The following is a 14151-nucleotide window of genomic DNA, read 5'->3' as shown; positions in this document are numbered from 1 at the left end:
TCTGTATAGCTAAATTAATAGTTATCATAGGACATGTTAAGCTTAGGGAGCTATTCACTGAGTCTGGTCCATTTTCTGTAGCACAAGCTTTGTGTTTATCTTAAATAAAATCACATCAACCCAGTCATGAGTGGAATAATAAGACCTTGCCTACTGTGAGTTGTAGTAGCGACTAATGACTATTTTTCTATCGATTCATCTAGCAACTATTTTCTTGAATAGTTGATTAATCTACATGATTAATGTTACTCCAAAAAAACAAAAAACGGTAACACAGAGGACTGGAACAGATGAACTGACCCAGACAAAGGGGAGCACAGAGACTAAATAGACATAAGGGAGGCAAGGGTGACTGAACATAGGTGAAACACATTAGGGTGGGGAAGACAATCAAACTAGAGGGAAACAGGACAAATACAGGAAGTAATAAGATCAAGAGAGACAAGGAAAGTAACTACAAAATAAAACAGGAAATGACCAAACTCAAAGTGCAAACATAATACAAAAACTCAAACATAAATTGTCGTGCATGGCAAAACATGACAAATCCTTAACAATATAAAAAAAATGATATGCATATTAGATAAAGAGCAACGTGTTTAGAGTATAAGAAACAATCGTGTCCAGCTTCAAGTCTCCAACTCAAATATTTTAATCAAATGTCTGTTAGACATGTGTGTTGCGGTAAGAATGTCACCAGGTCCACGTTCTGGACTTAGGCTAGCTATTTTCTTGGAAACTATATTTCCAGGTGCAGAGAGGAGATGCCAGGAAGGTGTTAATGTGGCAGGGACACACAAATAAGACTTTGCCAGAAGAGCCAGAGAGGGGAAACCTTGCCTCATTTTCTGTCCTCCACTACAGAGGAGCTGCACTTTTAGGCGGAGGCTGGTCCCCAAATTACCTGAGAATCTATTCTCTCCCTGAGTCATTGATTGTATCTCCTTTGTCCCCACTGTCATTCTGACTGGATGTTTCTTCTGAGTCTGACCCTTGCAATGTGGTCATCAAAGACACAGAGCTCATCTCTGTAACACCTGCTGATGTTTGGGACACCGTGGTATGTTGCTGTTGCTGGTTCTTTGTTACTCTCTTCTTTGCTTCTAGAGCAAGGGCTTGCGTTTTTACCTGTAGTTTTAGGCTTTCTTCTGGGGATAGGAATTTCAGTCTACAAAACCTGGGATCCAGGGCAGCTACATTTACAGAATCTTTGTAGGTCATCTCAACCCCCCACCTTGTCCAGACTTCCTGTGCTGCAGCAGCCTGATATACCTGCACATGGGTGCTGTCAAAGGCTGCATTCTGTGTGGACAGTCCTAATGAGTGCAGGTTGAGAGCAGAGGGTCATGTATGACTCACCACTAAGATTAACAGTACCACACTCAAATGGCTTGAGACCTTGTTCAAACTCCCCCAGCAGACTCCACTGTTCAGGTTTGAGGTCAGTGTAATCCTTTGCTCTTTGTGTCACTTCTGGGTCTGATAACAGACCATCTCTGCAGTCAGCTGATCAAGTGGTAAGAGCTATTCCACCTTACACTAACATCTTGAAAGAGTTTTTGTTGAAGAACTGCAATTACTTTGGTGATTTGTGGATTCCCTCAGCATGTGGTTTACCGCTAGTCACATGTACCAGCAATTTAGAATTAACACCTAACATTCATCTCCTTGGTCAGTGGGAGGAAACCGGAGCACCAGGAGGAAACATTCAATCTCCATGTACGACTGTTCAACCTGACAAAATATATTATGACACAAGCATACTGTATGGTTTTAGATTCTTGTGAACTGTGAATTTACTTTCTAATAAAATTTGTAACTCTTTCTTTTCTAAGTATGATGCAAAAATGATGGAATATTCATCTGTGCATTTTCTAAATGGTTTATCCTGTTCACGATTGAAAGGGACAGGAGCGTATTGTAGCTAAAGTTGGGTGGACAGAAAAACAAATTTACATTCATAATCACATGTACCAGCAATTTAGAATTAACATCTACCCTAACATTCATCTCTTTGGACCATGGGAGGAAACCAGAGCACCAAGTTAAGTGGTGTCATAGACCACCTCCTCTGTTGACTATCTGATGGAATTTGACACTATCTGTCTTTTCTGGCCAAAATGTGTACATTTAAGTCCTCAAATGAGCATCCCTTGTCCTGCAGGTGTTGGTGGACATCACTGCTGAGGTGGCTTGACCTGAGGACTATGCTCTCCCGTGTTGTGCCATGCACTTGTGAAGCAGTTGTTTTGTTTCCCCAATATGCAGGTCTGTGCGTGCATTCTTCACTCCAATCAACTGCTTATAACTGGATGTTGTGTCCGTAGGGTGGGCAAGCTTCTGCCTCAAAGTGTTACTGGGCTTGAAGTACACAGGGATTCTGTGTTTGTTAAATATCGTGCAGTTTCACAGATACCCCAGCAATGTAAGGAGGGACAATGTTGTTCTGTTGCTGTTCAATGTTGTTTTCTTCTCTCTCTGTCCTGTAGTTTTTTGTGGTTTCATGAAGAACCAGTTTGGTTAACCACGTGTTTAAATACTTCCCTGATGTGTTTTTGTTTCTTCTCCATCCCCTCTGTCCTTTTAAGACATTCTGAGCCTGAAGGTGTATGGTTCTGATAACCCCCAGTTTGCGCTCCAGTGGGTGGTGAGAATCAAAGAGTAAATATTGATCAGTGTGTGTGGGCTTCTCTCAGATTCATTGTGTACAGCACAGTCTAAGAAGGCCGGACTATTTCTGCTGATCTCATCCACAGTTAATTAGATGTTACTGTCCACTGCATTGATGTGTTCTGTCAAGGCTTACATTTCCCGTGTTTTGATTTCGACCCAGGTGTCATTCACGTACATAAACCAGTGGCACCCAGCCGTTCCTGTGAAGGAGACCAGGGCTGGGCTTTTTACTTGTTCCATATAGAGATTAGACACTATTGGAGACAACGAACAGCCGTCATTTTGTCTGTAGAAACCCTCATTATATTGGAAATAGGTGGTAGTCAGGCAGAGGTCAAGCAGGGCACATATTTGGCCTGGGCGTGGTTGGTTCTGTTGGACAGGGGGCTGTCATGTACAGTCATTTCCTTATAGTCTTTACTCCTTCTTGGATGGGAATGCATGTGAAGAGTTAACAGTGGTAGAATACAATTGTTTTATCTGAATCCAGTTTTATTTTTCTAACCTTGTTGGCAAAATCCTGAGAGTTTTGTAGAGTATTATTGACCATAGGAGCTAGGGTGATGGCTAGGTGTTTTGCTTTGTTGTAGTTTACAAAGTTAATGCTACCGATGATTGGTCAGAGCGGGGCTCCCTCCTTTGTCTGTCTTGGAGAGTCCAGATATGCAAGGGGTAATTTTTTAAACAAAATGGCAGTCAGTCGCTTGCACCAGCTTCTCAAATGTGAGGGTAGAAACCTGTGACAGCTGTGTGACGAGAACTAATCCAGATGACAGTGTTCTCTCATACCATCAATGTAAACTGTTACAAGAATACAAATACAGGGGGTGTCGCGTAGCGCAGTGGGTTAAGCAGGCGCCCCATATATAGAGGTTACAGTCCTCGCTGCAGCTGGCCCCCGGTTCAACTCCAGCTTCGGACGGCCCTTTCCTGCATGTCATTCCCCCTCTCTCTGCCTCCCCATTTCCTGTTTCTCTACTGTCCTGTCCATTAAAGGCACAAAAGCCCCAAAAAATTCTTTAAAAAAAAAAAGAATACAAATATTGAATGCTGTAAAAGAACACAAAGAACTAATCCGTGTTAATTGTCAAAATCAGCATTGTCATTGTCAAAATCAGCATTGTCATTGTGCTGTAAATGAAAAGAAAGAAAGAAAGAAAGAAAAACATGCATCTCCCATTGTCAGCTTTGTGATTGTAATTCATGTGTCAGAAATTGCATTGGTTTTTTAAAAATGTTAATTTAGTTTGAGAAACAAAGGGAATTTTCTCAACCCATGAAGAAAGCTTTCAACTTTCAGTTTATATGAAATATTCATAATCATCAAATTTGGAGATACAAGGTTTTAATTGGACATTAATTAAACAAACACTAACTTTGAATGTGCTCAGCAGTAACTAAATTTATTTAGCATTAGAAAGGCATGTCACAGTAATTGAGGAGATACTAGCAATTCACAGATGTCACTGCTGCCAGCTGCTGGTGAAAGAGAAAATCTCAGTTGATCATTTCTGTGTACATCTTCATCACAACCTACACGTAGGTGCAGAAAGTTATTATCAATTATAATAATGGTAATAATAATAATTGGAAAGCGTGTTTTATTTCGAAATAATAAAAACATTAACTGTTCCTCACTTTAATACACACTGTAATATGCAGATTTTAGCATGAACAGTTACAAAATATCTACATATTAAAACAGCCATATATAAAATTAGAAAATTATTCAAATTTTAATGGTATTCACTTTTGCAGTTAAAAAATGTACTGTTGCCGGCTTGCACTGAGGCATGTGCTGATGATGTTACTTAAAATGCATCTATGGAAAAACGTTTAACCAAACAGAAAGCAAAATGTTTACAAATACTGTGGGACACAGCTGCTGTGAAAACATTATCAGTGTGATTGTAATTTGTCCTGTTTTTACAGTGTTTGCATGAAATCGCTTATTGAGCAAACACCGATGCTAAAATGTTGTTAGACTGGTTATAATAATGTTCGAATGATGAGAATAAATGACTGAATCCCAAATTAATTTCACTCTTGCAGTTGTGACACATTAAATTGAACTAGTTTAATCTAATTTGTTAACATAAATGTCCTTTCTTATGCCTTATTCATTCCCCAAAACTGATATAGTTTAATACACATTTAATCACAAAGATGCCTGCCACAGTAAATAGTACACTCAGACACTAACAGTTGATAAAGAGCAGCTAGGAAGACAGGCAGTAGATCAGGGCTGATGAAACAGTTTCAGATGTGGAAGACAGGAGAGCTCACTGAGAACGCCTGGTGGACAAGTGAGGAACAGCAGAGTCAGAAACGGATGGAAAACTAGAAACGACATGAGAGGAGCACAAGTGAGGGCAAGACAAGACAAGGCAAAATGGAAAGTGGAGGATAGTCAAACACAAAAACATAGATGTTTAGAAGAGCTGAAGATCTCCTTACTCTGTTCTCTAGAAATGATCTAATTGAGAGCCCATCCAACACAGGAATTTTAAGGCCCATGCTGATTTCAGTATTTGAGGGTTTAAAAAATCTGAGATTTTTTAAAATCAGAAACACAGATTTTTGATGAGGATCCCTTATATTTAGTTGCTGAAGGTTCTGAGTGAGTGTCTGAATCGACTTTCACTGTCTCACTTGTCTCAGTGTGCATGTATTTACTCCTAATGTTTTTCCGCTGGTCTAATAATCCCTCTAATATTACCAGTTCTAACCAGCTGTTTTAAATGTGACTGTCGGACAATATCTCAGGGGGTTAGCACAGAGATTGCATTAGACTTAGCCATCATTACCCATCACTTCAATTTTAATTTTTAATGATAATGAGACATAGCCTATTTCATAGTATTTAATTTTCAAGAACATGGAGAGAAAGGATGAATGAGACACTAACCATGTGGTCACTTTTCATTTCAACACCACACGAAGCAGATGAATGATTTTTTTTTTTCCCCCAGAGTGAAAGTGGAGAGGGAACTAAAACAATGTGGCCATTGTGCCTAAAAAGTCAAATATGAATGACAAACTGGGTGCTAATGGAACCAGACCGACCAGGCTACTTCTAATTTTGTTCTGAAGGCTGAACCTACACTCTGCTGCCACACTGAAGACTGGAATTATCAGCTAAACTCCTAGTAGTGAAAAGTAATCCTTGTTTGCTACTACGTCTTTCAAGCTTTGCAAGGTCAACACAGTAGGGCTGTCGAACAAATTCAAGATGCTTCGGTGTTGTGATTAACAAGTTAGCATATAGGCCTACTGTATCATCATACTGTGCAACTGTAATTACAACTGGGACGTTAATAAAAATCCACGGGTGGAAAATAAGTAAAAGTACTGTTATACTAATTTAGTTTATTTGTTTATGTACTTGAAATTAATTTTAAAATCACATGCTGTACTTTTACTTAAGTGGTTTTGTGATTGTATTTCATTAATCTATTTCTGGAAAGACCTACAGTATTATGCTATGGCACAATTAGTTAATTCTAATTAAGTGTGCTTTGAATCTCTTATCACTTGTATGTCGGACTTTGAGAAAGCTTTCTTTGAAAGAAAATATCTCAGTACTTTAACATTACTGAATTGGAGAACTATTGGTTAATTTGTGGCCTATGAACAAATGTTACTGTGAGAACTCTACATCTACTTCAGTAAGATATTATAGTACCATTTCCATGGCCAATCAAGTGTGTGTACACTTTTTAAAGTATTTCTTTATAAAAGACAATGAAGAGGCAAACCACACTTCTAACTTCCACAAGCTTACTTGTCACAGTTGGAGATGTTGCAAAACAAAACAGCAGCTGTTTACTACAGTGTGTCACCAAACCCTCTGAGGTTCATTACCAGAGCTAAGTACTGAAAATACATCACTCCGGAGGGCTGAGTGTGACACATCTTTCCGATCAACAGTTCATAAACAAAGAAGTCATTAAGCTAATGACCAAACTTAAAGAAAGAAACAGTAGCCAAGTGTTGGTAACCATGACACAACAGATAGTTGTGCCTCACTTAGCAACAGAGTTCAGTGGCAGAAGAGATCAACTGATGGGTGATGACACACTCACAGCCAACCAATCAAATTCTGGTAAAAAATTACTAACAAACTGCAAAAAATATTATTCTGAGGACCTTTTTTAGATCAGACCCATATCCTTCTATATAACATACAATAAAGAGTGCATGATGTATAAGGAGCCATAAAATGGCAAGGAAAAAGGAAACAAACGGAACAAACTTTTAATGTAAATTAACATAATGGTAAAACAGCATCTTCAAATACACTTTTTGAGTGATTCTTGAGTCTCATAATTCCTTTAATTTGAATGCTTCTGTGCACTAACAAGCTATAGTATACATGGATGTATTAACTTTTACACCATGACAACTGACATTTTGATCTGCAGTGAAAAATACATCGATTCTTTAATTTTGTCATATTTTATCGTAATATAAAATTATATATACCATCACACAAGTTAAAATACTGATAAGTGTGTGTTGTGTAGTAGGCCTTTTGGTGTAGCTTTTAGTAAGGTAAATGTCACAGCTGATACTAGGAAAACAGGTGAAAGGACCCAAATGCAGACGCACAGAGGCTTATTGTGTATAGTCTCTAAAGATTTATTAACACAAAAAGGAACAAAGGCTCTCGGGATGTTGAGACAGGTAAAGATCAAAACCAGAGAATGCATTCCAAACAGGCAAACAAATCCAGAAATTCGTGGGCAGGAATCCAAGAAGTCCAATAAAAAGGCTAAATGTCCAAAATCCAGGAAAAACAGACAGGAAGAGTGAACATGGAGCTGATGAATGGAGCTGGGGGTCACAGACAAACAGCCCAAGGGCTGGGCAGGGGCGGAGTAGAAGACCCTAGACCGACCAAAATCTGCAGAACTGATGAGCAGGAGAACTGAGAATCTCAGACAGACAGGCAGAGCTGCTCAGGAGGGTGGACTGGAGGCTGGGCAGAGGCAGGGCCGAAGGCAGGACCACTCTGGTGTGCGGTGACGAAGGCAGGATCCCGTTAGAGGCCAGCCAGGCAGCTGATGGCAGAGGCGGAGGAAGAGGAAGAGCAGGATACTGGTCCAGAGTAGTTGGCTAATGACTGGTGGGCCAGACAAGCCAATAGGCGAAGCTGAGAACCAGGCACATTGAAGACCGGCAACTGGAGCACCAGGAAGACAGCCAGATGACCTGGCTGGTCATCTTCAGTAGTCTGCCCATTAGTTTGTTAGCAGGAAGTGTCAACTGGTGATTATGAGCAGGTGTGGTCAACTCAGTGTCCAGATGGGTGACAGCCTCAGCTGCTCAGAGACACAGAGCAGCTGAGGCTGAAGCTGGATGATAACAGGCAGGAAGTTAGCCTTCTGGGAGTTAGGCTGGAGGCTAGCAGATCCAGAATTTCACAGGTAGCAGTCCAAAGTCCAATAAACAGGCAAAAAGTAGTAATGGTACGTATGAAGCCAAGGCTCTGTGTACCTGGAATGAAGGTGTGTGCCTCATGAAGCCCTGCTTCGAGGCTTATATTGTTCTGCAGAAAACTATGTGACTTATGACAAACGAGGCCTTGCATTGCATGGTGCTTGCTGTGTCAGAGGGAGCTTCCTTGTCAGTGTTTAGGCATTATCGAGCCATACATCTGTCGTTAATGAAATCATACTATATGTGGATCTGAGCACAACCTCAAATGCCACAGAACATTACCTGGTAATATAAAAAGTGAGGATCCACTCAAATTGCTCTATTCCTAATTTTCTAATTATAAATCATATCTTATCATATACATCTCTCTTTTCTCATAACTGGCACTTTACCCGACACTGGAGAAATTATCACATTTTCCACTTTAATTTCATTTTTCATCATTCACTTGTCTTCTAACTGCCTAAATAATAAATTTAAAAAAAATGGGTCTGAATGCTTTATGAAACCACTGCAGGTTTTTAAACTTTGCCACTATTTGCAAAATAAGTCCAGGACGCTTGCAATGTGGTTGTAGTTTGCTTTGTTAGTGGTTGTCACAGAGCATCGAAGTTATCAGAAATTCAAAATGACAGTCAGCAGACATTTAAATGAATTATAGTGTAAAATCTATGACTGAGGGGTTAATGTGCAAAGATATATCTTCAGTCTGTTTAACTAGATTTTTTTTTAGTTTTAAACACTGTAGTTAGGCTGTTTCTAAGTCTAACACCATGAACAATAATATTGCGCAACAGTCAAGCTGTAATATAACATATATATACATGTAATTATACAGACTTATTTGATAATCTTAACTTTACAGTATATGGCAGCCTACAAGCACCAATTTAATGGAAAATTTTAGTAATCTTAATCAGAATCTGGATCATCTTTATTGTGCTGTTGTTTATCTAAGTGTGTTTTTAAAATACAAAGAATTTGATTCCCAGTAGTTCTCACTTTATTTACACACAATATACAGAACAAATGTACTATACAGAAAGATACACAGTGACACAGCCAAAACAACGACATGAAGGCTAAACTAAGGCAAGCAAACATTAACATTTAGTTATATGCAATTATTTTGTACCTGCTAATTATTAAATAATCAGGGTTCTGTAGATGTGTACATCCTATTAGATGATGTAATTTGTTAATCTGGACCTATTTATGACAAAATATAAATAAGGGCTTGGGCTATAGTAATGGTCAATGTACTGAAATGTAAAACTGGTTTCAGTTCTATCTGGAGCCACATATTATCAGTAGCATTTTTTGGCTTTCTTTCTTTTCTTTCAGAAGACACAAGAGGGCAGCAAATCACACAAACTGCAACAGATCCATACAGCATTGTACCATTATTGGTATAAATGAGTCTAATGTGCACTAATAGCGCCCTCTGCTGTATTTATGTTGTGACTACACAAAGTAATCTGAAGGGATGATTGTACTGTAGTATGGAAGGTTTTGTAATAGCTAACCATTACCTATTGTGTATAGTTGGACAGAAGATACACATGATATGGATGATTGACAACACTCACAGCCTGTTTACTGTTTGCTTCATTTAAGGTGCAAATAACACAATTTAGACACTGAGTCATATCTTTGTCAGATTCCACGTAGTGCTACTTTAATAATCTGTAGATCAAAATTTTACTACAATTTCATCCTCATTTTTGTATGTTTGCCAAGAGTAAGCACACATCACACATCAATTAACTTAACAGGTTTCAGGAGGTATTATTTCATGCCATGGCAATTAGACAACCTTTTAAGAGCATCACATTAAAACAAACAATAGTAATAATTAATGTATATTAACATAGAAACAGCAGACTAACAAGGCTAACAAAGCTCTATATACAAGTCCTGAAGTTCATTACTGACAAACACTGGTGATCTATTGGTAAACATTTTTGTATTGGGTGCAAGTGCTGGAGGAGGGAAAATGATCGGTATTTGCAATTGATTTTCAAGCATAGTAGTACAATAATAAAGCAATAATGAGTTACTTGCTCAAAATGTGGCAGTAATTATTTAGCTTTACTTTGTACAATATTTAGTCAAAAGGCTAAATTACTGTCAAACCCATTCCGTGCATTATTTGAACATTAACTTTTGTCAGAAACATTCTTGAACAACGCAAAGGAACTGTGCTTTATTAGCTTTTTAGCTAAAAGAAAGGGATTTTGTAGCAAAGAATTTATTTATAAGGTAGCAAGACAAATAAAACATTGATGGAAGAAGAAAATCTCTCTTGCAAAAAGTTTCAGCTCACTGCATAAAAAGCAGTGACAGGGCATCAACTTGGAAGGATTTTGTTTCTAAAAAAGTGCACTACTTTTTCTTTAATTTCTTTTGTTTTCAGTCCATAGATGATTGGATTCACTGTTGGGGGGAAAATTAATGTTGACACCCCCATGAATCTCCTTAAATGTGGAGAAATGTTTTTTATTCTGTATGATATGATAGTGAAAAGCCCCAGACACTCCAACAGGAGAAAAACTGTTAGGTGTGTAGCACAGGTTTGCAGAGCTTTGGTCTTAGTGTCTGATCGTTTGGATCTGAAGCATGCAACAAGGATCTGGAGGTATGTATACAAAATCATTCCATTAGCAATCACTTGTGTAAGAGCAACTATAAAAAGCCCGTAAATGTTATTGATGGTAGTGTTGGCACAGACCAGAGACAGCAAAGATGGATTATCACAGTAGAGGTGAGTCATTTCCGATCGACAGCGGGGTAAACGCAAAAGCAGAATAAAAAGCACAGTTATTAAAATTAAACAACTTATCCATACAGTTGTGATTATTTTCATAATGCGAGCATTAGTCATAACAGTGTTGTATTTCAAAGGGCAACATATAGCAATGTATCTATCGTATGCCATAGCAGTCAGAATAAACACAGTACCTCCTGCATAGATATGGATAAAAAACGCTTGGACAACACAAGCTGAGTATTGTATAGTCCTGCTGTTGGTCAGTACTTCTTTAATGATCTGTGGAAAGAGTGCTGTGGAGCCTATAAGGTCATTGATAGGAAGGTTGAGCAAAATTAGATACATGGGCTGATGCAAAGATTTGTTCAGTACAATGGTGAGGATTAGAATAAGGTTGCAGAAAAGTATGATCATGTAGCTCAGAGTTGCAATAAGAAATGCAGGAATGACACTTTCAGGAGGGAGATTAAAGCCACTCAGCACCAAAGTAGATGATGTGTTGTACAAGTTGTCCATTTTTATGTGCCTCCTCCCTAGACCGTTGAAAAATGATTAGTCATTTCATTATTAAATTGCATTTTTCTATTTCATGCATCATGCAACATCGCCTCAGCAAGAACATGGGAGGACATATTGAGACAAGAAATGGATAAAGAGACGATATAAATATTGCAGTTAAATTTAAGTTATAAGCAAATTTGTTGCAAGTTGTTACTGGTAAGGACAGAACTAACCAAATGAAAACCTTAATGCATCCGCACCGCTTCACCTCGTGTCCACATACATTTCACACATCATATATAGCCTAAATAGATAACATGTTAGTGTATTAGATAAATAATAAGACAAATTACGACACATCCATCTACTTCCAAGTTAAATAAATCATCACTACCCAGTACTGGCAATGCTGGCAATGACCAACTGGCAAGACCTTCAGAGGGATTACCAGTTATATAGACATGATTTTTGTTGAACAGCTAGCAGTTCCCTGGAGTCTTCTGGGTTATCATAAAGTTTATCTTAAGATTTTCATGACAGTCACTGACTCTCAAGGGGCTTTTGAAGAATATGACTTATAGTTGCCTCACCACCACCCACACAGTGAAATAATCGAAGTCAAAATGTTTGAGCCTCTAAACCGCTGTTTATTACATCATAAGAAGTGGCTGTACATAAGAATAAAATTACTTTTTTACAACCGTGTCTCCTAGAAATTACATTTATATACAACTAATTTGCAATAGCAAATGTGTTTTGAAGGAAACTAATATTCCTATTAACATAATGAGGAAATTATTAATTATAATTATTAATAATTATTAAGTATTTAACACATCTGGCAAGTCGCAAAAACATTGATACTGAACTTATACCAGTAAAATGTTAACATCCATCCATCCATTATCTATACCGCTTATCCTTATAGGGTCACAAGCGGACTGGAGCCAATCCCAGCTGACATTGGGGGAGGGCGGGGAACACCCTGGACAGGTCGCCTGTCTATCACAGGGCTGACACATACAGGCAAACAACCAGTCACGCTCACGTTCACACCTATGGGCACTTTTGAGTTGCCAGTTAATTTATTGTGCATGTCTTTGGACTGTGGGAGGAAGCCGGAACACCCAGGGGGAACCCACGCAAGCACAGGGAGAACATGCAAACTCCACACAGAACGGCCCCAGGCCCTGGGTTCATACCCAGAACCTTCCTGCTTTGAAACAACAGCGCTAACCACTGTATCGCCATGCCGCCCTGCAAAACATTAACAATATATTTCATTTATTTTTCACAAAAATATCCAATCTTGTAATACTGTACCCACTGACTACAGCATTATTAAACTTTTTTTATGGTTATGTTCAGGAACTCACTGGTTAAGGTTAGGGAAAGATCATGGTCTGGTTTAATACAGAAAGAATTCATAGTGGCATCACAAATCATAGCATGATTATTAACATGTAACTAAAACCACAATCTTTCCTTAACCTTAACAATAGTGCTTTTGTTGCCTAAACCTATAAAGCACTACAACGTGTCATGCTTTGGAAATTAGCTTGTAGCTAAATTTAGTAAATTGCATTTTTTATGACATAGATTTTTTAGTTTTTTTTAACATGGTCCTGACAAATATATGTATTAACCTAAACAGTTGGGACCCAGGATGCAAACCCCGGTTTCTGGAGTCAATGTCAGCACTTTGTATGTTTGCCATCCACCTCCACCCTGTGACTCTGGTATGGTAGATAAATGTCATGCCTCAATCACTTAAAAAGACCTCGTCTGTGAACATAATCCAGGCAGGAACTGCATTTGACAACTTTGTTGGGAATACAAACAATTTAGTAATATATAAATGTAATTTCTAGGAGACAGGGTTGCTCTCAGTCAGAATCCAGATATAGATTTAAAAAAATGTTTGCTCCTTTTCAATTACTAAAATGACACAATTAGAAGAGTGTCTATCAATCAGTGTTTCCATCATCAACCTGGGTATATGGTGCTGATCACAGTCTCACTGCTGGGTTTCACACAATAATGTATAGCAATTTTTGGCACCCTTTTGTGGTAACATCAGAAGAGACAGAGTGGCAGGGAGCAGTGCATGCTGATGACCCATTCAACCCCAAATGATGTCATCTGGGTTCTTTTGCCTTGGGCATATGGCTTTTCAAGTGTGGGGTTCAAAGTGGGTATTTAGAGACAAAAACAAGACTCTTAAGCATTGGATGTGAAATAATTTTCTGCAGTTAAACACAAATAAAACAGAAATCCTGATTATCGCGTTGGACAACCTTCTCTCATTGATCTAATCTTGGTGCCTCTCTCCTCCATCCATTCAATCCAGTTGGAAAAGTTGTTTGGAAAAGGGCAGTCGCTGTCAAAATTCTGAGCAGCTTTGAAAGCTAGTGAGAATGTTGGGGGATGATTCTTCATCTTTGAGAGGAAAATTTGCACATAAAAGGCACTCTGATGAATACCAGAGCTGTCACTTTTCTGTAGGTTCTAGTAGTTCCATCGGTCTGAACCACTGCGGTTCAGCCACAAGCGAATTGCTTTGAGCGTAGAACGATGGATTCTCGACTGTATACCATTTATAGTCAGTGACATTTTAACACAGTGAAATTTGGCAACAAATGTATTTACTTTCATTTACTTTTATTGCAATGTCAAGGAAGTCACAAGGGTTGCACATATTTGAGATAATCATTGTTTTATTTTAGTCCATCCATCCACATATTAGAAATGATAAAATTAGTGTT

General features: G+C 38.5%; 1 protein-coding gene across 1 annotated transcript; it reads right to left on the bottom strand.

Moving 5' to 3' along the window:
- Positions 1-10266: 10266 nt before the first annotated feature.
- On the bottom strand, positions 10267-11535 carry LOC111653098 (olfactory receptor 10A3-like). The gene has a single exon (XM_023403558.2). The coding sequence runs from the start codon at positions 11399-11401 to the stop codon at positions 10466-10468; it is 936 nt and encodes a 311-aa protein (XP_023259326.1). The 5' UTR covers positions 11402-11535; the 3' UTR covers positions 10267-10465.
- Positions 11536-14151: the final 2616 nt, after the last annotated feature.

Source organism: Seriola lalandi, unplaced genomic scaffold (assembly GCF_002814215.2).
Source record: "Seriola lalandi dorsalis isolate HSWRI2012SDOR001 ecotype SW California unplaced genomic scaffold, Sedor1 jcf7180002054144, whole genome shotgun sequence".
Classification (NCBI taxonomy): domain Eukaryota; kingdom Metazoa; phylum Chordata; class Actinopteri; order Carangiformes; family Carangidae; genus Seriola; species Seriola lalandi.
Note: the sequence above shows the minus strand (reverse complement) of the source record. Positions and strands in the feature narration are given on the sequence as shown.